The sequence below is a fragment of the Lobosporangium transversale genome, assembly GCF_002105155.1.
Source record: "Lobosporangium transversale strain NRRL 3116 chromosome Unknown BCR41scaffold_18, whole genome shotgun sequence".
Classification (NCBI taxonomy): Eukaryota; Fungi; Mortierellomycota; class Mortierellomycetes; order Mortierellales; family Mortierellaceae; genus Lobosporangium; species Lobosporangium transversale.
Window position 1 is genome coordinate 318,853 of NW_019028996.1, and position 22,240 is coordinate 341,092.

Here is a 22,240-nt window from a genome sequence, read left to right on the forward strand (position 1 = left end):
TCCTTTATCAATCTGTAGTATTTAAATAGCTTTTTCCTTCACTGCAAAAACGGCATCTCTCTTCTTATTATCGATGCCCTTTTGCAGCGTCTCCAAAATCATTCAAAGTATTACTTAGGATCATTATCGTATCCCAAAACTACGAGGCTCTTGCCCAATTCTTCATTCCCATCATTTACCTACTAGTTTCCAGAGATCACTAGTAGATGCACCACGACACTGTCCCAAATTAGTATATATTTTTATAACGCATCCTAAAGTGATCTCATGGCAGGCAGAACCAGGGGTATACCTGAGGATTTATCACAGCAGAAGGCTTCTCGCCACCCTCCCTGAGGGTCCTTGTTATCAAAAAAAAAAAAAAAAAAAAAAAAAAAAAATAGGCCAAGGAAGTCTACTCAATGCTGACGTGGTTTATGAACAGGATGTTGTACTGTGGTGGTATGACGATGCGGCTTCGGTCGATTATTGGATACCGCTTTATTTGCGCCCCCAGTAATGGGCAACCCATTTATAGAGCTAACGTCTAAATAAATCTTACATGACCTCGTAGGTTTCGTTATCAAAAAAATAAAAAAAAAACCTGATCAAGGAAGTCTACCCAATGCCGACGTGGTTTATGGACAGGGTGTTGTACTGTAGTAGTATGCCGATCATTAGATACCACTTTATTTACGATCCTAGTAATAGGGGGCAACCTATCGAGCTAACGTCTTAATATATCCTATCAGACCCTGGGTTGCAAAAAAAAAAAGAAAGCCCTCTATCAAATTGATAACTACAGGCCACAATATTGTGTTATCTATGTGACTGTTAGGTGTTTGTAACACGCACACACCCAATTCACTGGCCTCAAAAAAAAAAAAGCCGCGCAACAATCGTAACAGCATCTCATGCTCCTCACTATCCTTTTTTATGGTCGCATCAGACGCTGAAGGTTTTATTTATTTTCCTTCAAAGAATTTAATCAAACAAGAAGGTTTTTAGACTTTTCCTTCGATACTAATTATATATCCTAATAGGAAGGTTTTATATATTTTCCTTCCAAGCTTTATAAGCACTCGCTCTTACCTGGACGCTCGTCTGGGGGAGTTATGTTGCGATTAGCAGTCATTTATATGGGTTTTTACTATAGCTAAGATTTTTACCCAGGATCATAATAAACACATCTTTCTTTCGTTCTCGTTACTTATTATGATCCTGGCATATTTCACCAAGAAAGCACTGATACAAAAAATTATTATTCGCGTTTGAACACTTACAATATCAGTAACAGCTTCTTGTTCTTGAAATGAGGGAGTATTAGACATGTTCATAGTGGGATGAATGTAAGGTGAAGAATGGGTGTGCATACTTTCGATTGTGTGGTGAAAACAAGAGTGTTTGATGTTTATAATTCGTCACATCAAGAAAAAATATTTTCTCACACACAGCACAGCCCAACTTTGAACAAATTTATCAATTGTCGCTCTTTCTTTAACTTGCTTCACTTCCTCTTCCTTTATCCTTTCACTTTTTTCTTATTTCCCTCCGGTTTTGCTCCCGTCAAGTTTGCTCTCCTTCCTTTTTCATTTTGTCCAAGCCTTCATTCATTGCCATTTTTTTTTCCTTTTTTTTTTTTTTTTTTTTTTTTTTCTTTTCCTCCCTCATCTTCATCTCCACAGCTTACATTGTCACAATTTTGAATCATCCTGCTACTGACTTAACATACTTAACATTTTTATCAAACTTTTCCTGTTTTCTGTCCTCCGTCCATTTACGCCCTTGTTTTTAAACAGTTTTGAAATCGCAATGGGAAGCGGAACAACAACACCAAATGGTCCATCTAGACGTGGTTCGATTGAAAGAGAAAGAAAGAATGAGAAAATGCCAACCAAACTGAGGATTTATTGCATTGTTGAGGGAGAAGCAACATCTTTTCCTGTCAGGATTTTCCCCGATTGTTCAGTTGGTGAACTCAAGCAAGCCATCAAGGCAGCGAAGAAGCCAGAACTCGATCATGTTGCCGCAGACAAGCTCACGCTTTGGAGAGCAGTCAACCCCAAGAGAGACAGGGACGATAAAGTAGATTTTGATGGCACCGTTGACAAGACAGAGCTCGATGACGAGATGGCACTTCTTTCTGAGCTGGACGAGCTGACCAGCCGAAGGACATATGTTATTGTCAAGCCGCCGCCGCCAGGTATGTATTTAGCTCTTGATGGACTGATGGCTGTTGATATTTTTAATCGACGAAGCTTATTGTCATTCATGACGTCATTGATTTGACTTGATGTAGTTCAAAACAGCTCTTTATGTTTGAGATGTATCATGGCTAAACTATCTAACCAGGGGCGGCTTTGGATTTCTTTATAAAAAGAATTTGAAAAGTCGCCCCATGGTTCGTGCGTATACTCTGACTCTCACTGTCCTCTCGCGAGTCTTTTTACTTGAGCTTATTTCGGCTCCCCACCGCCCTATCGCATACAAGTACTTTTATCAAGGCCTCCTATCTAACTATCCTCTTGTTGTTTTTTGCGTGGATTTTAAACAGCCCCAAGAAGTCCAAAAAGGAACCTAGAAGACACAGAAGACGGAGGTTTAGAAGGTGAGTTCATCCCACTCATAGTTTTGATGATTCTTGAGAAAGTTTGTTTATTTCATACTCACGTCAGTCTCGCTATTCCTATATGCTCAAAGAGCACCTTGCAAAGCGCTGTCGTTCCTTGAAGCGATATATTGCAGCCGATGGCAAACCCGTAGTTTTACCCCTCCATATACTGGATTTGATCGAAAATAACAAGTACGCACCAGAACCCCGCGCCGAGTTCCAATCGCTTTTGACGGTGAAGGCTGGAGATCGAATTACTTCAATGGATCTTGGTCAGAGCCCAAAATTCTTTGCGAGAGGCTATCAAGGTCGCGAGTTTTTTGTGACCGAACAGATGATGGACCTATGGAATAGATTCGAAAATGACAGTGTGGCGTCTGTCAAGAAATGTTTATCGGGTCCAATGGGCGTCGGCAAATCATACATTTCATGGTTCCTTGCGGCCAAGGCATACGCACATGGTTGGCCAGTGCTTTATATTGCCGATGCTAGTAAACTTAACAACTGTGACACTAAAACTGCCGCAGCAAAGCTAATCTGTCAACTCTTCTTATCCATCAACAAAGATATTTTGACAGCCTCAGAGCTCAAGGAAATGGTCGCAGATGAAACATCGGAGTATCCTTATGGGAATAGCGCCAGCTGTATCTTGAGTACCCTACTCCAGTTAAAAAGTCAAAAAACATTATTTGTCGTGGATGAGCATGGTGCGCTATTTCCAGAAGAAGGTAAGTCTGCGCCCGCAAGGTTCCCAGTTTTATGGCCTCTAAAGACTTTCAACTGTTGGAACAATTCAAATAACGCGAGAGCAGTGTTCGCCAGCACGGCGAATTTTGAGAGGTGTATTCTCACAGACGCACCGGAATATGTTGAGTATGTTGGTCCAATGTCGCCTGATATTTTCAATAAGCTACTGGATGTGATCATAAATAAGGTCCACCCAACAGCCCGCCAACATTTGAATGAGCTACGATGTGAGATTCAAAGAGCCACCGGATGTGTGCCACGGGAGCTTAATAATTTTTTTGACAAAGACCGTGGAGATATTGAGCTCACAGCTAATGGGATCAAGCAACGACTAAAGGGTTATGAGAAGGATCGCAAAGATCAATTCTTCGAGACCTTGAAGAGCTATTACGGCAAAGTTGAACCGATATTCAAAACAGATGTCCGTCGAGCTCTAGCCGATGTGTTTCTGCAAAACAAGGATCATGCAGGAGCGCCACTTGATTGGAAATTCTACGATATTGGAATAATATATCTGTATAAGCACGCGGAAAGGTATTTGATTTTGCGGCAGCCAATTACACCAGCATCAGAGGCGGCACTTTTGGACCTATACAGGCTATGCCCACTCCCCAACGACTACATAAATGACATAAGGAAGGGTACCTTGAGTCCTGACCAATTTTCCGATGCTATCTTCCAGAAGCTTATCAAGGAAAAAAACATAAAGTTCAACACGACAAATCTCGCTGGGAAGGAGGGACACGTTTTAGAGCTGAGAGTCGATGGCTTTGAACATCTTCAAGATCCACCCAAAAGATTTGAGGACGAGGGCAAGAATATCTTGATAAATGGAGGCGAACTACCTCGATTCGATTTTATACTTGGCTACACTTTTATTCAGGTTTCGATCAGTGATTTTCAAAAACACAACGAGGGCTCTGCAAACATTGATTTGGCATTTACAGATCGGAGATATTCTGAAGGCAGAAATCAAATCGAGTATTTCCTAGACTACACATACGGCGGAACTCACAGAGCAGTAATGGAAACAACAAAGCTGACCAAAAAGACCCAAGGTAAGAATGCTGGCGAAGAAAAATCAGAAACCAGGTATAAAAGGGACTTCAAAGTAACGAGAGATGGTGTGCTGTGTCCGGACTTTAAGATTTTGTATATTCGCGGGAAAAATGACCTTGATGACAAAGGCAACGAAGTACATAGACCGCCCAATGACATCGGTAAAGTCCAGGAGTTTCCCCAGATAAGACATGTTTGTTGGGACGAAGTTAAAAAGAGCTTGTTCGGTGATTTACTTTAATTCCAATAAAATTTTTTAGACAAATCCTTTTTAAAAAGATGTCATATTGCAGGCATATTTTGTATATATTTATGGAGTTACCTGATCCTTAGGATGATTGCAAATAGCCAAAGGCCTTCAGCACTCATACCTTGGAGAGCCCGACCGCATATTACATTTGCGATAATTATTTCTCTGCCCAGGTTCATGTACATACTTGAGGAAGCAATGTTCGAGTACTGGGAGGAATCTCTCATATTACTCTGTGCTGCACTATGCAGTAGGTTGAGACTCCACTCAATAGAAATTGTATTCACAAAGAGACCATCAACAACCTTATTGCCACTGTTGATCCACTCAAGTCCCCAGTCATTACCTTGTTTCGCCTTTATTTTATTGTTCTTCAAGATGAAGGGCCACACTTCTCGGTAGAATGTTTAGGCGGGGGCGACTTTGGATTTCTTTATAAAAAGAATTTGAAAAGTCGCCCCCATGGTCCGTGCGCGCCGTAGAGATCCTCGCTCACTTGTTAAGGCGAACTGTTCGGTGCTTGTTGGTTATCCAAATCTGCTCTGATTTCACCGCAATTTAGCGGAATTGATTAGCATCCTCTGAATAGCTGCCATCCAGAGAGACAACTTCGAATGGACAGGATGTTCAAACCAATAAAACTTGTCTGAAAGTCTGCTAATCCTCAAGCCATAAGGCAAATAATGCCTCTGAACGCCTCAATGGGACTATGGGGCGCTTTTAGGGTGCAGAAAAGGCAAGATTGTCTCTTTTGAGCAATGAAGGATATAGGATTTGTTCCTTGGAGGCACACTTTTTTGAAACCACGCTTGTTGCTAGTAAAAACACAAATGGTTCCCGTTTTCCGCATACTTTCAGTGCTTCCACAATCCAAGGGCTGTGATGTAGTCATCAAATGTTATATGTTTATCGAAGCATTGACACATCCCTTGCAAAAGTTCAGATGTATGCTAAGAATATTGTTTAAGGGAACGCAGAGTAGTCAATGACATGTGGTAGTGTTCAGGTGTTTATACAATCATATGGAGTCCGAACAGTCGTCATAGTCGATAGTGATTTTATAATGAGATTGACTTGCGGTTCGCTGGTGATTGATTGGTGGTTAAAGATAAAGCCGCATCACTCTTTAAGAAAACTATCAGACGTAAGAAAAGGGAAAAGAAAAAAACCTTGGGTTTTGGCCTTTAATGGGTTTGCTGCTTGATTTTTGCACCTTTGGCAAGCGGATCGCATCAGTATTGCTTTTACGCACCATAAATGAGACCTCATAATGGTGGCAAGAAGGCAATAGCCGGTTATTTTCTGTTAGTAGGAAGCAGAGAGAACTAGATCTGGCCTTGCCTGCTCTACAGCCAAGAGGATATCCCGGATAGAAGCAGTTTTTGTAGTGGTTTAGTTCTTAGATTTCTTTTTGCAATAAGCCGCTTCCTCGTTGAAACTCTTACAATCATTGCATACTATCACGCACGGGTCATACTATGCAAGCTAGAGGCTTTATATTATTTTATGGTTTTCTCTCTATTACTTTACACGCTCGGGCAGCCCATAGTGCTACTTTTAGGTGCTATGTAGTTACTACGGATACTCGCGGTAACAATAGTTAGGTATTGGTGTTTCTAATACCTCTTGAATGGATCAGGTTCAGGTACGCGTCTTGAAACACAGTAGTTGATTTGCCCCTAAGCGAATGCCCTGATCATTTACAGTAAGCCACAATCAATTGGGCAAGAACTGACTTGATACTCCTGCGAGCCTGAGAAATGGGCGATGGTAGTAAAAGCTTCTTTTCGATCGACTCATCTAGTTTCTCTCTCTTTCTTTTTTTTTTTTTTTTTTTTTTCAAATTCAAATTCTTAACATTCAACCTATTAAGCAACAAAACACATCATGCCAGTGCGACATCTCGATTGTAAGTGATGGCTGTCAGGACACTGCTCTTTTCCTTTTCCTTTTTTAAGTTGCTCCACATCGCCTCAACAAGTGTAGTGAAAAAAAAGAGCTAACCTGCGAACAACCTTACATCGGCCTGTTGCCTCAATTAAATAGTCTACTTGACCCAAAAGAACCTGGCGTCAACACACCCATTGACGACGCTTAAGGATATCCGATTGGGCATTGATGGCAGCGTATGGCTCAAGAAAGTCATTGGGGCGGCGTCGGAGCAGTATTTGCCTGGCATTGGTGGCATACCTTCGTGCCTTCGAAAGACTATTGAGAAAGAGCTAGAAGGATTCAAGTGAGTGTGGACTGCTTCGGGAAATTTGTTGCTCTTTTAGTTTTTTTAATGTTTCGCGCAGGCAGAACAAGGATTGCAAAAAGAAATGATACGAACTGATTATCTGACCTACAAAACACAACCATTAGAGCTGCTTCTATCCACCCATTATTTGTTTTTCCGGGACTGTCTTTAATCCGTAAAGACAAACCCCACGTCAATGATGACCTCAAGATCCCAAAGAGAAATACAGCGTGGGAAGCAGCCAACGCGGGGAAGATGGAGCTGGCACTCTCTTCTTGGAGCGGATCGTATGTGGTCCACCAGCCAGATCTGTACCATTTAGTCATCAGAATCTTAAAGGAACATAACATCGATTATCTCAGAGCACCTTATGGCGCTGGAGCACAGGTACATTAGCAACATTAACGACCTACTACAGAACGAAGGAAGAAGAGCATGGATTTGATGTTATCTTAAAATCCACTACATCACGTTCATTAAATGCCTTCTTTCTTTCTTTTTTTGCTGTTTATTATCATAGCTTGTGTATCTAGAGCGCAATCCCAAGCAAATCATTCATGCGATCTATGCAGGACCTGACTTACTTATGTTTGACGTAGAACGCGTTATCACCCAGATCGACTTTGGAAAGCAGACTTACCAGGCCATCTCTAAAAAATCTGTTCTTCAGGATATGGTGTTGACGGATGAGCAGTTCTTAGACCTTTGCATCCTTGCAGGAGTTGACCATTGCCCAACATTTCCTCCTTTTTCAGTCGAAGGTGGCTTTGCATATAAGAGTATCCATGAGCTGCTACAACACAGGACTGGATTTAATGCTGTTAAAGCCTATGCTGATTCTCCTCAAGTAAGGAACAACAATAGCAAAAAAAAGGACATATATATATGAAGACCAGCTGTTAAGGCTTAATCGCGTTGACTCTTCCTACAATGGATAGGTTGTAAAGAGCAACTATGTGGATTTGTTTTGCAGGATGCGTTGTGCGATGCGCCACCACCCTATTCTGACAGATGAAGGGCATGTGGAACCCATGAACGTGATTCAAGCACCTAATGACATTCACGAATTCATTGGTTTCCGCCTTCCAGATGAGGTGTACTATTACATTTCACGTGGTCTTATTGCAGACACTACACTCAACACTCTACTTTGCGGATATGGCGTAGAATTTTCACCGCTCTGCAATGGAGAAGCCAAGGAATATCGTGCTTTCCTAGCAGGAGATATCATTAAAATGAAAGCCCAGACAATGGCGTTAGTCAAGTCGCAGCTACATTCATTCTTCCATGATCGCAGGATCGCAATCATTCACTGGTATGAGAACAATAATGTGACAGGAACAGAACATGTAGTCAAGTCGGAGGCTGCACCCGTTCCCGTTGAAGCCATCTCCAACTGGAAGTCAAGCCAACAATCTGTCGAGAAAGAGCTCAAGAAGGCGAATGTAAGCCTTTCTATATATAAAGGGCTTGCCTCCGATTATTCTTCCGCTATTACTGACATGAGAACTGTCCTCGCTTGTTTCGTGTATTTGAATAGATTACAACGCCAAATTTTTCATTTGCTTTGGGGCTACTCACCAATCCCAATGATGCTGCTGCTACAGTGCAGCCCAAGGATGCTAATGGGAAATCTGCACCTCTTATGACACTTCAGGAGGTCCAAACTCGTCATCTATCAAAACTTCTGCAGCTTAGATCATTCATTGACTCTTCTCATACACCTCTGCCATATGGCAAAGCTATTATTGATGCTTTCAAGGCTCATCCTTCAGCACCTGTCGAGTTCCAGGATGCTCTCTTTATTGCATTGGAACTAATTAGAGCCGAACTTTTAACTGCCCGGCCATATAGCCACAGCTATGTCAAGAAGGCAGTTTTAGATGATGAGACCGGCACAAAGGCTGTTCGACTTATCTCAAGAACCGTTTCATTGATCTGGGCGCGCTTCAAGGTAAAATCACAAAATATTATGATTCATCTATCTTAGGAAAAAAAAAAAAAAAAAAAAAAAAAAAAAAAAAGCACGAATGAACTAAAGCTCAGTTAAAGTTTTTTTTTACATATATATAGGGTACCAAAATTTGGTCCGGACCTTTAAATCGTGAATTACTAGCTTTTAACAGCGTTAATAAGGTGTTAACGCGCAACCTGCGTCACTTGGGCGAAGCCTTAATTGTTGAGATGCTGCTTGCGAACGAATGTCAAAAGGATACATTGGACTTTTCAGAGCTTGCAACACACTTGCCATTTGCGTACGAGCCCTCGACAGTATTGGGAATTTTAGTCAAAGAATACCTCGAAACATTGACGCTAAGCGGCGACATCAATAACAAGGATCAGGCATTACAGCATGTGGAAGAACACATTGGAGCAACCTCGACGTCGAGTTTGGCCAATAGTATTAAAGAAGAGATCCAGCGAGGTTTTGCATTTTGGGAGGTGGTTGTTAGTGCGGTCAAGTCACTCAGTGCTACTAATGCAATTAGCAGGGAGCTACAGCAAGAATTCCAGGATGCCAATAACTGGATCAAGAGCCGCAAAGTTTAAAACAAAAAAAAAAAAAAAAAAAAAAAAAAAAAAAAAAGAAAGCAATAAACAACTCTGAATCTAGCATTTCCTTAAATTAAAGGGTGATGTTAATCATTTAGTTTAAATAATTAAGTTATATGAATTAAACTTAAAGTATACAAGCTACGTTAATTTGTTTCTTAAGCAGGCTAATAAGCTAAAGACTTTTAGGAATTTTAAACTATTTGTGATCCTTTTTCACCTTCAAGCATAACTGAGGACTCTTGTAATCAACAAAAAAAAATCGTCTCTTCCTCCAGTTCAAGCCTTTCAGTACGTTAAGCGAAGTTAAGAAACCAATATTAAGGTAAGAAGTCCACTTCTTTTACAATATTTCTACACATCAAGTAAACATAGTGGAGAAAAAAATTACTTCTGCATGCAGAGTAGGTGGTATTACCCTATCAGAAGGAGGTCAGTTGTGGATAGGTGCAAATCCAACTCCAATCGATTGAGTACAGCACAATCCTGGCTGAATTTCATCAGCAAGAAGTGCAACACGTAAATGTTTATTATAAACAGGTCCGGTCATAGTGGCAGCTCGCTTGCATGCTGGCATGGTCGATCCCATTCAAAAATATCATCTGTATATGCCAACTGGCTGGGGGTATTGAGGTTGTTGTTGGTTGAGAAGGTGGCCACAGGCTACGTTGTGTCCCGTCATGACGTTGCAATGCATGTATGTTTTGCAAGTCCTGCAATATAATCTGCGGATCTCCACTTGGCCGACGAAATCCTCGCAAACCGGACCTTGCTTGGAAGTACAATATTCGCTGACACCAACGATTATGTAATCTAGACTTCGAGTCTTTAGAGTATCATTTTATAAAAAATGTCAGTTTGGTGTAATTAATATAAATCTAGATGTATTAAAAAAGTCAAACACAATGTTTGTCTTCTGCATGACATACAAAAGCTATGTCTCATGGAGGGAAGACAGCTTCATGCTTAAGGAGAATTGACCTAGTCCTACTCCAATAACCACCTTGTTGGCAACACCTTACCTTTCTCTAATAGTTCCGGTTGACTTGAGCAGATGATTGGTGATTTTAAACTCCGTGTCACGAACTACTCTAATAAAAAAGCACCGCCAAGCCTGATCCATGCGCAACGTGGTGTTTTTTAAAACATATAATGCCAGCCCTAGAAGCTGATTTTGGTCTTCCAATAGTCTTGGATGCACTGTTTGTAGTTGGAATGCTGTAGGGCCACCCATGTTGCCTCAGAGATATCGAAGCCTTCCCATTGAATCAGAAACTCCATGCCATCATTTCCTCCGCGATGGTCTAAAACCCTAGCAGCCTCGTATCCCTCCTGCGCTGTCTCTGCCATAGTCTCATCGGCAGTGTCTAATATGTTGTGCTGTGAAATAGCAACGGATTAAAATGCCTCTTGTAGCTCCAGAAGACTCCGACCATGATTTAGTTTGACTTTGATGCTGGGAGCTTCTCATAAGCAACCTGATACTCATTGCTGTCTGGAAAGTCAAACACATCTTGCATCCAGAATGTGTGGTGCGTCTGAGTAGCGATATTATGGATGGATGGGAGCGTCGTGTGTGAACTTGGAGAAGGTGGATTGCATGTCTCCAAAGCACCCTTCGATGCTTGACCGAAATCCACCAAACACTTTATTGTAATGTAGCTCTTGGTCTGCCATGGCCATCCCTCTGGTATTGTGCACAGGATAAGAGAAGTTCTCGTAGGACAGTGGATCTGATGACTCGACAATTTGTCTAACGAATCCACTGTAACTGCCGTCAATAGCAATAGCGTCCAGCTTGTGTATGTGCGATGCAATGTTCATCTTCACAAGCATCACTCCATCATTGAAATCCCGACAAGGAGCTGGCTTGGTTGCAAACAGTATGATATTGTTCATGTCTGAACACCCTTTAATACGAAAGCCAGACTTCTTGAGTTTATAAGAGTAGAGACTTGGTTTATCAGCGCCAATATGGCTGACTCTTGTGTCATGCCCGTCTAGATTCAAAGGCATATGCTTGAAAGGGTCTGGGTTGTTCTTGGCAAGTAGCAAGCGTAGCTTCAAGCTCGAGCACATATCTCTCATTATTGAGGTTATGTCATCATGTAGTTTCACAGGGTCCCGAAGATAAAATTCCTTGTGCAAGTCGTAAAAGGACGTCTTTGGTATGAACCTTGACATTGTAGACAATGAATCTCCTGTAATCAGTGCACACAGGAGCAGAAGACCCTTTTCGACATTACGATATGGGCTACCATAGTCACGCATCCCAAATACTTGTGTCAGAAAAAAGAACGTAGGGATGATCAAGTCTCAAGAATAATCAAATTTGGACATTCTTTTCCAAGCCTTTTACTCCCACAAATTCTTCGTGTTTCTTTATTCGAGGCTGTTCTTCCTTTATTTGGCGTCCTAGAATGGTTATATTCTAAATGCAGTCAAGGTAATAAAGACGTTTCATTTCTTCTTCGAGTTGGGTGATGATGGTGTGGGTTTTTTCTTTTTCTGAGATTTTTGTTGTTGTTGTTTAGTTTTTTCTGCCTCTTCCTCTGCCAAAAGTTCCTGTAATGCTTTAGCACGCTCACGCTCCAGACGAGCCTCCTTATTCTTTTCGTTCTGTATCTTTGATTGTTCTTTGCGTTGCTCTTGTAGCGCCTGATCCTTTGTTTCTTCTTCCTGCCTCGCCTTCATCTCCTTTTCCATTTTCTTTGACATCTCATGCCTCACCTATTTAACAAGGGGAAGAAAAAACAATAAAAAATAAAAAAAAAATAAAAAAAGTTTTAGGAACCGGGCTTTTTCGCATGCGTTTTAAATAAAAACAATTGTAAAGGCTTTCCTTCATTACCATCTCGCTAGCTGTTTGAAGGATAGTCTCCCCCCATCCTTCCTTAAATGTTTCAGCTTCCTCAATAATAGCCATTATCTCCTGCTCGAGCTCTTTTTCCGCAAGCGAGAATTCATTCCAAATATCATCTCCTAATATACCCTGTTTGGACAAACTGGTCAACACTGGCTTGTCCTCACGCATGGACAAAACTCGATTCACAGCCTCCATAGCTCGTCGTAACAGTGCTGCTTTCAGTTGTGCGTCCGTGGCCTCCTGGGGCTCTGTCTGTTGCAAGAGTGCCATATAGTGTGCTCGAGCTTCGTTTTCCGGGAACCATGGTTCAGCAGTGCTAATAGCTACATTTACATAAGAATAAACAGGTCAATAATTGTAGAAATCCAACCCGAAGAGCGTTGGGAGTAAATAATTGGAATGGTCAACCATGGTTGTAATTATTATTTCCTATTACCTATCTTTCTTCTTCTCCAAAAAAACCCAAAGATTCTCATGGCAAGAATCCATCCACCAATGTAAATGACTGCCAACCAGACAGATTGCATGCTGATCAAAATTCTTTTTCTTTATACTTATTCGTGTGGTGAAGGGCTAAAAAAAAAAAAAAAAAAAAAAAAGGAAAGAATGAAAGAGCGAAGAAGAGCAAATCTAACAGCAAGTTTTTGTTTGTCGGTCCGTTTGAAAGAAAAATAAGCAAGTAAAGAAGTAGAGCAAGAAAGAAGACTGTCGAAAGAAATAGTCAATAGAATTTCTTCATTTGGACGCATTGACGCCCTGGGGAAACGTGGCGCCAATCTTTTGTTTCAATTACGCTTTTTGGCGGCGTCTATCATGAAGAACGCGTTCATCCAAGGGAACATCATTCACCCTTTTCTTCCATGCTTTTATTTGCTTTCATTAACGAGTCAACATGTGCAACGCTAGATATTTGATCCATGGGCGTCCTAGTCCTTAGCTGCTTGCCTGTTTGTGGCGCTTGAGGGTCTGGAAAAAAAAAGGGGTTAGTAAAGAGTGAAATGACAGCAGCTTTTTATTTTTTTGTAATTGTTGACAAAATATAGGGGATGGATGGTCAAGGCATGACCCCTGTTCAAGACCCCATGACGATCTGGCATGTTTTTGTGCCAGAGTCGAGTCGATCGAACCATAAAGGCATTCTGTCATAGCATTGCTACAAAGGTTCTTTTTTTTTTTTTTTTTCGTTTTTTCTTTAACTCTTGAACCTCTTTGCACTCCTCTCTCCACTTTTTTTTTTTCTCCTTCTTTGACTTCCTTCACATCCAAAGTCAAAGAATGGTATGACTTTTCTCCCTTTCAATAGTTCGCAAACGACTCTTTCCAACTCGCAACTATTATTTTTAATGATCACGACCTGACGACCTTTTCTCCTCTTATCAATTACTATACCATTTCCAAATACATACCCTCATTTTCCGAATTTCTATTTCTCATAAACAGCTCACCACTTTGTACATATTGTATATAATCAAGTATTTATTATTATATTTTTAATGAATGAAAACATGAAGTCCTCCAAATCATCCCTTCGCTACCTGTTCACTGCCGTCAACTGGGTAATCTGTTTACTTTGGATCGCACAATTGGCCAATGCTGCCCCGTTACCACAGTCAGGAGAAGTAGTATCTGTATCAGCGTCTCCTTCTACAAATACTACCAACAACACATTGGTCGATCCCTTTTCAACGCCAGATTACCTAGGTTAGTAAAAAAATAAAAATGGCATGATAGCAAGAGACATTAATATACATTAATATCTAGATTAACGTGGCAAAAGTCCGTAGTAACTAAGTCACTATGTTGTTATCCCTATCCCTTCATGCCTCTAATGTAGCACCATCCGAGTTCACCTGGGAACAATGCATTTATGGCATCCTGTTTATATTTTTCGGTGGCGTCGAAGTGTTTCATGGATACAAGTATATCCGCATCACTATGCTTGTGGCAGGATTTTTTGTCTGGTGTAAGACGGAAAAAAAAAAAAAAAAAAAAAAAAAAAAAAAAAGTCCAAGGATGCTACTCGTCCAAATATGCTCATACACTCATGTTTATAAACCTGGTTTTAATGTTTTTGTTTTCTTTAGCAAGCACGGCCGTAATGGTCATGCTTATTACCAACATCAACTCGGGTGTATATCAGTCTACAACAGTTTATTTCATAGTTTGGCTTCTTATCGGGATTATTGGATCTATCATCTCATTTTATCTGTGGCATGTCGGCATCATCTTAACGGGAGCCTATGGCGTGTAAGTGCCTTATTTTCTTTTCCTTTTTCCTTTTTTATTAAGAGGTGCAACGACATCCCTAATGCCTGCTACTGCCAATCTATTGGAAAATAGATTTGTAATTGTTGCAGTAATCTTCACAGCAGCCAATGTCACCAATTACGTCTTTCGGTACGTATTCCTAGCGATCTGTGTGGTCATAGGGGGCTACTTGACCAAACGTTATGAGCGATATGCAGTGATCATAGCCACATCACTCGGCGGCGCCTACTGTGTCATGTTTGGAATCGATATGTTTGTGCAATCTGAATTCAGGTCCACGTTCCATGTGATGTTGTCGCAATCGACTGATAGGTTTCATCCTGTTGCAGGCACATGGGTCATGATTGCATTTGTCCCTGTCATTGCAGCTATTGGAACTGCATGGGAGTGGAAACATCATGAAGCACCTGTGGGAAGTTGGTGGTTTGGGCACGGGGCTAGACCTCTTCCTCCTTTACCGGGTGAAAGACCCCATAGAAAGTGTTGTGGTATCACAATGGCATTGTCGGCAAAGGCTGCAAAGGCTGCAAAGGCTGCGAAAGAAACTGAGGAGAAGACAACTGGAAGTGACACTACCCTTGTATCACCGAGCACAAAGACAACCACAATGGCAGGAGAAGCGAAAGCGGGATCATCATCACTACCACTGTCATGGTCGCATTGGTGCTTCCCATGTTGTACTCGGCGCAATAACAAGACGACTACAGCAGAAGATAATGGGCCATCGTCAACTGCAGAAGCAATGGAGGCAGAGCCCATGACTGTTGTAGTTGCATCAGATGCTCCTGCCACTGAGGGATCTTCGCCCAGAGAGGAAAAGCCTTACAATGTTTTGGTCAATGAGAAGTCAAAGCCTACAGCGGGTCCAAGTGTGACATTCATCAAAGAATACGATATTCCAATAGAGAGGGCGTATTTTAGTTCAGGACGCGAAACTATTGGTCACACTGGCGTCCAAAAGGTTGTAATCCAACGCGAAGTGCGCGAGTTTGGCGTGGACGTTGACGAGAAGTTATAGATATAATTGGTTGTTGAAGTGAAATAAAATGTTAACTCTATCCTAAAATGGGACTCCAGGGGTGATCAAGATTGTCTGTGGGAACATGTTCCTGAAGACAGAACATTCCTTTTCTTTTTTTCTATTTGTGCACGTTCCTCTTGTCTATCCCTCATTCGCTTTCATTCGCCTTCATCTCATTACAATGTCATTTTCATTACCCACTCCTACCCATCCTGGCCCTTTTGGTCACAAACAGCGCAAGAACTTTTTCTTTCCTGAGGGCAAGACAGAGTTCAACCATGGATCCTATGGTATAAATATCTATCGTCACGATTTTTTCTCCTTTTTATATTAGACTTAAACACGTTGTAGAGCAACTGACCTTCTCATTGCCCATTGGCAGGCACCTTTCCTCGGTCTGTACGAGAAAACATGCTCAAGTGGCACGACTATGCCGAGCAAAATCCAGGTAAAAAAAAAAAGTAGTTGAATAAGACATGTCAAAATATCGTCTACAACTCCCACAGTCCCTTGTGCACACGAGCAACTAACATAAATCTATCCATCCATTCATGCATTACTTTTTATCAACGTTACCCAAGATCGTTGGGTTCGTCTCGAGTTGAAGCCAGCACTTCGAAAGATTCGCTCAAAGCTTGCAGCGTTCATGAACTGTGACACGGATGAACTGGCCTTAGTCCAGAACACCACTACGGGCATCAATGCTGTCCTCCGTAGTCTTGCCTTCGCTCCTGGTGACAAGATTCTGCAACTCTCGACAGGTTATATTAATGTGGACAGGACCGTTCATTATATATGTGATATTCACAAAGATGTGAACATTATTGAAGTCCCCATTACGATGCCCATGACCGATCATGAAATTGTCTATCAGGTCGAGAAAACCGTCCAGCATCATTTGGCTAAAAAAGATCAGTCAAGGATCCGCCTTGCGGTCATTGACTGGATTTCTTCAGTTCCTGCGATCGTACATCCTGTCAAACCACTCGTTGATATGCTTAAATCGTATGGCATTTTGGTTCTTGTGGATGGTGCTCATGCCATCGGACAAGTTCCTGTCGATTTAAAATTCTTAAATGCAGACTTCTTCATTACCAACTGCCACAAGGTAATCCCGTTTTTTTTTTTTTTTTTTTTTTTTTTTTTTTCCTTTTGAACTATTCATTTATAATTTTGTAGGACCTAACAGCATACACTTTTTTTTTTTTTTTTTTTTTTTTTTAATTCAGTGGCTCTACAGCGTACGAGGCTCCGCTGCGCTTTACGTTCCAAAACGATTACAAGGTCTAATCCATCCAACGGCGATCCAGGGCGACTACAAGAATGGATTCGAAGCCGAATTTTCCTGGAACGGGACCATGGATTATTCCTCCATGCTGTCGATCGAAGGCGCGCTCGAGTTCCGCGAACAGTATGGTGAAGAAGCCATCATGCATTATATGCATACTTTGGCTGTGAGAGGTGGGGAAATCATGGTTGAAATCTTGGGAACCCAGGTGATGACACCTTATGATCATCAAGTCGGCAGTATGGTGAATATTCGTTTGCCGATCAAGAATATCAACCACCCCAAGATCGAGACACCCGATTATCTGGTCCGCCATTTATTGGATAAGTACAACCTGTTTTCGCCAAGCTATAAACACGGAGGCTATTTCTGGACAAGGGTTTCTGCCCAGATTTATTTGGAGTTTTCTGATTTTGTGCATCTGGCGCATGTTTGGAAGGAGGTGATTGAGGAACTCAATAACGAGGATCAAGAAAGCTAAAAAGATGATCCTCTTTTCTTTTCTAGAGTATAGAAAATGTAGAGATTGACGACTAACTCCTTGAGGAACAGAGATCAATAAACATTGATACTTCACAGATGACCTGAGAGTAAAAGCTATTCAAGTCATGCTCATTGCTTAAAGGAATAAAGTCAAGCTTTAGTGATTTTTATAACGCATAAAAAGACCTAGATAATGATTATCATGTTTATTTCATTTTCATCGTCCAAGAAGGCTCCTCCTTCCCTCTCTTTCTGCTACATTCCTTAAAGCTTTTTTATTTAGTCCTTCTTCAAATCAATCTTTTGGACTTCGACACCAGTATTTGTGATCACAAAGATTTCAAGGTAATCACCCGTGTAGATATCACGCTCCGTTGCGGATGTGAATGAATCCTTTGTAATACGCAAGACTTCGTCCTTTGTCAATGTGCGCTGCCTCGACTCCTGATTCTTGAAGTTAATCTGTCGTTGATTTAGACATAGGAAAAAGCTGATTAACAAAAAAGTCCACACAGTAAATGAAGTCAGTCAAAGGCTTCTTTTTTGTATGTTGTTTACCTGGTTGTCCAAGAATGGCTGGATAAGCGATGAAGCAGAGCCAGCGCATCTACAGGTTTCGCGTTCGTATGATCCTACTGGATCATAGGTATAAACAGCTCCCTTGCCTTCCTCGTCCAGACCGCCCAAAATGCACCAGCTATAGAAAGGAAAGAAGCGCTTCTGATAGAGCATGATGGAAAGCATCTGTGCAACTGCAGCTGTCGACATAACCTTTCCATGAGCGTGATGGTACCACTTTTTTTCCCCCCAATGAACAAGAAAATCACAGTTAGATTTCCTGCAAATAACTTTTTTTCATCATGATAATGGGACATCATCTCCACATAAAACAATAGATATCTCCAGACCTATATCCTCTCGTACCTCCATGCTCTGCTGGATCCTCTTAGTAAGGGTCAGGCAATCAGCATAACATCCTCCCATGGAAATCACAGTCTTATCAGATCTACAAAAAAAAAAAAAAAAAAAAAAAAAGGAAACAATGCGTGGATCAGTATATTTATTTTTGTTCTTTCCTCAGTCGACACTGCTTGCTAAAAGTAAACATTAATGACTGGCATATCTTGTTAATATAGGTCCTTTTCCTTACAGTTTGACCGATTTTGGAACATAGCGCGAGTTGATGGAGTAGCCTTCGCTCTGTCGCGTATCTGCTGCTACCACACAAAAGTCATTGCCAGCAATGGACAACAAAGTACTATGAAGAATAGGGAGATAAAAACATGCTTAGTACTTGTACTGTTGGTCCTTGGAAGAGAGGAGGGATTGAAGGATTGACGCGTTTCCTTCCTTCGCATGTATCTCTCAGGAATTTTGGTGTACCAGGAGAAAGATTTTTACACCCAGTGTTATTATGATATGATGAACGAGGACTTTTTTTTTTTTTTTTTTTTACATCTTCTTTAAGCTGCCTACGTTGGCCTCCTTTGCTTATTTCTGTGCTGCTTTTCCGAAGGTTTTTGTTTTTTAAATACTCACCCGCCATTGTCGACATAAGGGTCAAAGCGGTGCTCGATGGGCGCGCTGACGGGGTGGTCGATGACAGCCTGTCCAGGATAAGTGGAAAACATATTTGTTCCTTTATAAGGTCGGTGAGTTTCCGTAAAAAGAGGTTGATGAATTTAATGTTAAAATGGGAGGTTTAGCAGAAAAAAAGGAATTGAATGTCTAATGGACTGTGTGTTCTGTGTCTGTGGAAGTTGTCTTTCAAAAGTCTTTCGTGTTGCGTGGGTTACGAGGCCTCTATTGATCATCCGCAGTCACGGTGACGTGTCCCCTTGCCTGGTAGCCGACGCGTTCGTGTTTTTACAAGCAGGCAAACATGAAGCACATTACCATTCTTACTTACAATTAAAGTGCGGCATTCATCCTTTGTTTTTTGTTCCTCTTCTTTTTCTTCTTTCTGTTCTTGAACAAACATACACGCCTTTTTTAGCGATTAAGGAACATATAAACATATATTATACAGAATAGCAACCTTAAAACATGGACTCACTTGTCGCCAAATACTCCAACTCGGCTTCTACCTCATTCGATACTGAAGACAGCCTCAATAACAACAGTGGAGGATGGGATGCTGCTAGCCAATTCGCACTGCCTTCATTCGACATCCCCCTGGTAGCCAATGTAAAGTCACTTTATTCTCGAAGGGAGAAAAAAAAACGATGAAGAGCTTTTTTTTTTAAAATACTAACTAGCCATGTTTTCCTGTTGAATAGCCCGTAGATTTCTTACGCGCCCATACTGACCCCTCGGCAGAGAACCGCATCCGCATCCAGCACGGAACTACAACATTAGCTTTCAAATTCCAAGGTGGTATTGTTGTTGCTGTTGATTCGCGTGCCTCAGGAGGATCTTATATCGGTAATGCGTGCACTTCTTGAGATTTGCAAGTTTAGCTTTTTTTTTTTCTTTTTTTATCTCGTCATCATGTTTTTATTTCCTTACTCATGTTCTTTAATTGCTATAATTGCTCCCCGCACTTTAGCTTCGCAAACGGTCAAGAAGGTAATCGAGATTAATCCTTACCTTTTGGGAACCATGGCTGGAGGTGCTGCTGATTGTCAGTACTGGGAGCGTGAACTTGGAAGGAGATGCAGATTGTATGAACTCCGTAATAAGGAGCGTATCTCCGTAGCAGCAGCATCCAAGATCCTTAGTAACATGGTCTACGATTACAAGGGCATGGGATTGTCTATGGGTACAATGATCACTGGATGGGACAAGACGGTAAAGGAAATTTGCGATCAGAATACCAAACAGGTTCAACGTTTTAAATGTTGGAGATATATCCTATGCTGTAAAGCTTAGTAAATTTGTATTTTGTTTTGCTGCTTCTAGGGCCCTCAACTGTTCTACGTTGACTCTGATGGCTCTCGATTGAGAGGTGAAAAGTTTTCTGTTGGCTCAGGATCGACTTTTGCATATGGTGTTCTTGATACTGGATACGACTATAATCTGTCTGTTCCCGATGCGATTGAGCTGGGACGCAGGGCCATTTACCATGCTACTCACCGTGATGCCTACTCTGGAGGGTCTATCAACATCTTCCATGTCAAGGAGTCAGGCTGGTCGTTTGAGGGCAATTACGACGTTGGCGCACTTCACTGGGTAAAAATAAACAAAAATAAACAAAAAAAAAAAAAAAAAAAAAAAAAAAGTGGAAGAAAAGAAAATCTCTACTATCTGCTATCCAGGAAACAACTTTTATTAACATAAGGATTTATGTTTATTAACTAATGTTCAAACTTTTTACAGGAATACCAAGCTCTTCCCAAGGGACCAATTGCATAAATCGGGATTGCTTAACGAGGAGAATGTACAACATACAGCAGAAGCAGCAGTAACAACAGAAGTTTTGCAACCAAGGATCTCTCTGTGTTTATTATCTTTCAAAATTGAAATAAAACAAAAAAGTGGCTCAGAATACAGAAAAAGAAATAATAAAAAGTCACTAGGGCTTTTAATTGGACATGATCTCCTTGGCCTTGGACTTGAGTGCTTCATCGATGTCTTTGATAACCTTGTCGTGTAATGCTTGAGCCTAACATGAAAAGGCACGGAGAAAAATGATTAGATAATGGGCATTTGAGGATATTACGGATAAAGAGCATTAAAATTACCTTCTTTTCCAATGTAAAGTTCTCATCTTCACTCATTCCAGCCTTAAGATCCTTCTTCAAATCCTTCATTCCATCCTGTCGTAACTTGCGAATGATGGTTTTTGATTTTTCTGCTGCTGCTGCCGCATTTTTGGAAAGGGTCTCACGGAACTCTTTGGTAGGTCTGGATTAAGAGTTAAGAGCATAAATAAAAAGTTAGTTTCTCCTTTTGAGACAGTGTGTGTATCAACCATTATCATTTAATGATTCCCTACTTTGGCACAGGAACTTTGACTGCCTTGTTATCAGCAATGGGATTCAAGTTTAATCCTGCCTCACGAATGGCCTTCTCAACAGCAACGATAAGCTAAAATGTAACAAAAAAAAAAAAAAAAAAAAAAAAAAAGAATCACGTTCAAATTTAAAACTATGAATATGAGCAGATCAGATTAGATCAAAGAGATCGTTACCTCAGGATCGTTCACGTTGACCATTAGTGTCTTTGCATCCTTGATAGACACCTGTCCCACATCGCGCAAAGAGACAAGACTATTACCTGCCTTGACTTTGATAGGATCTAGAATTGCTATTTACACAAAAGAAAAAAAAACAGAATAAGGGTTAAACGACTGTCCCTGTAGATTGAGAAAAAGTATACTGGTCTGAATCCAAGGCTCCTTATTAGTATTACCTGGATTAGCAGTTCCGGCTCTCATGGTCGAAAAGTCTTTTTTGAGCCGTTCTAAGCACTGGCCCATCTTCTTTTCCAGATCTACTATATCAAACGTCATATCTCCTCCTCCTGATCCAGAAGACTTGTTGCTTTTTCCTCCTTTGCGGGAACCAGAATCGTTATCATCTTCTTCTTCTTCATCGCTAGATCCCTTTTTACCGCCCTTACCGCCTTTGCTACTCTTTTTGGCATAGCCTCTGAGTTGATGACTAGCAGAAGTATTCATGGCCATGACCATGTTCTTTCCAAGGAAGGATCCATGAGAAGTGATTCTCAAATGCAATGGAGTGATTGTTGAGAGAGTAGTGTGAGTCCTGACGCGGCTTGTAACGTGTAGCTGAACAGCAGTTAGACGTTTTGCTGTTGAGAAGAGTGCTGTAGTGGCGCGTTGCATAACTGTGAAAATGTCGGGTAGTTGCGAAAGAAAAGAAGTATATTATATATAATAACTTTATCCACAATGATGGTGTCAACACATTTG

The 22,240-nt window shown here is 41.1% G+C and overlaps 9 protein-coding genes across 9 annotated transcripts; 5 read left to right on the forward strand and 4 right to left on the reverse strand.

Moving 5' to 3' along the window:
- The first annotated feature begins 1,625 nt into the window (after nt 1-1,625).
- Nucleotides 1,626-2,628, forward strand: BCR41DRAFT_60014 (hypothetical protein). Its single transcript, XM_022030931.1, has 2 exons — nt 1,626-2,182; nt 2,279-2,628. Exons 1-2 carry the CDS (start codon nt 1,792-1,794, stop codon nt 2,353-2,355), a joined length of 468 nt encoding a protein of 155 aa, XP_021881426.1. The 5' UTR covers nt 1,626-1,791; the 3' UTR covers nt 2,356-2,628.
- A 3,849-nt stretch (nt 2,629-6,477) lies between these two features.
- BCR41DRAFT_322558 (temperature dependent protein affecting M2 dsRNA replication-domain-containing protein) lies at nt 6,478-9,429 on the forward strand (the record flags this gene model as incomplete). Its single annotated transcript, XM_022021476.1, has 7 exons — nt 6,478-6,555; nt 6,693-6,882; nt 7,011-7,272; nt 7,406-7,732; nt 7,824-8,330; nt 8,426-8,839; nt 8,959-9,429. Coding segments are annotated over exons 1-7 (2,193 nt in total), but the record flags the coding sequence as incomplete, so codon positions are not given.
- A 1,560-nt stretch (nt 9,430-10,989) lies between these two features.
- Nucleotides 10,990-11,745, reverse strand: BCR41DRAFT_305782 (hypothetical protein; the record flags this gene model as incomplete). The annotated part of the gene is made up of 2 exons (XM_022020806.1): nt 10,990-11,276; nt 11,655-11,745. Coding segments are annotated over 2 exons (378 nt in total), but the record flags the coding sequence as incomplete, so codon positions are not given.
- Nucleotides 11,746-11,795: 50 nt separating this feature from the next.
- BCR41DRAFT_60060 (Sec62/63 complex, subunit Sec66) lies at nt 11,796-12,885 on the reverse strand. The gene is made up of 3 exons (XM_022030932.1): nt 12,741-12,885; nt 12,277-12,627; nt 11,796-12,163 (listed from the first exon to the last, which is right to left on the reverse strand). Exons 1-3 carry the CDS (start codon nt 12,829-12,831, stop codon nt 12,129-12,131), a joined length of 477 nt encoding a protein of 158 aa, XP_021881429.1. The 5' UTR covers nt 12,832-12,885; the 3' UTR covers nt 11,796-12,128.
- Nucleotides 12,886-14,333: 1,448 nt separating this feature from the next.
- Nucleotides 14,334-15,639, forward strand: BCR41DRAFT_60073 (hypothetical protein). Its single transcript, XM_022030933.1, has one exon. It carries the CDS (start codon nt 14,613-14,615, stop codon nt 15,588-15,590), a length of 978 nt encoding a protein of 325 aa, XP_021881430.1. The 5' UTR covers nt 14,334-14,612; the 3' UTR covers nt 15,591-15,639.
- A 180-nt stretch (nt 15,640-15,819) lies between these two features.
- Nucleotides 15,820-17,539, forward strand: BCR41DRAFT_386464 (pyridoxal phosphate-dependent transferase). The gene is made up of 3 exons (XM_022027795.1): nt 15,820-16,041; nt 16,175-16,701; nt 16,823-17,539. The coding sequence occupies exons 1-3, from the start codon at nt 16,005-16,007 to the stop codon at nt 17,360-17,362; spliced, it is 1,104 nt and encodes a 367-aa protein (XP_021881431.1). The 5' UTR covers nt 15,820-16,004; the 3' UTR covers nt 17,363-17,539.
- A 4-nt stretch (nt 17,540-17,543) lies between these two features.
- On the reverse strand, nt 17,544-19,128 carry BCR41DRAFT_422104 (proteasome subunit beta type). Its single transcript, XM_022030102.1, has 5 exons — nt 18,904-19,128; nt 18,515-18,622; nt 18,289-18,370; nt 17,923-18,159; nt 17,544-17,826 (listed from the first exon to the last, which is right to left on the reverse strand). The coding sequence occupies exons 1-5, from the start codon at nt 18,993-18,995 to the stop codon at nt 17,644-17,646; spliced, it is 702 nt and encodes a 233-aa protein (XP_021881432.1). The 5' UTR covers nt 18,996-19,128; the 3' UTR covers nt 17,544-17,643.
- A 117-nt stretch (nt 19,129-19,245) lies between these two features.
- On the forward strand, nt 19,246-20,895 carry BCR41DRAFT_353499 (proteasome component PRE2). The gene is made up of 5 exons (XM_022024161.1): nt 19,246-19,551; nt 19,644-19,788; nt 19,913-20,154; nt 20,266-20,535; nt 20,683-20,895. Exons 1-5 carry the CDS (start codon nt 19,411-19,413, stop codon nt 20,716-20,718), a joined length of 834 nt encoding a protein of 277 aa, XP_021881433.1. The 5' UTR covers nt 19,246-19,410; the 3' UTR covers nt 20,719-20,895.
- On the reverse strand, nt 20,888-21,817 carry BCR41DRAFT_336466 (ribosome recycling factor frr; the record flags this gene model as incomplete). Its single annotated transcript, XM_022022033.1, has 5 exons — nt 20,888-20,968; nt 21,048-21,210; nt 21,302-21,393; nt 21,497-21,612; nt 21,718-21,817. 5 exons carry the CDS (start codon nt 21,815-21,817, stop codon nt 20,888-20,890), a joined length of 552 nt encoding a protein of 183 aa, XP_021881434.1.
- Nucleotides 21,818-22,240: the final 423 nt, after the last annotated feature.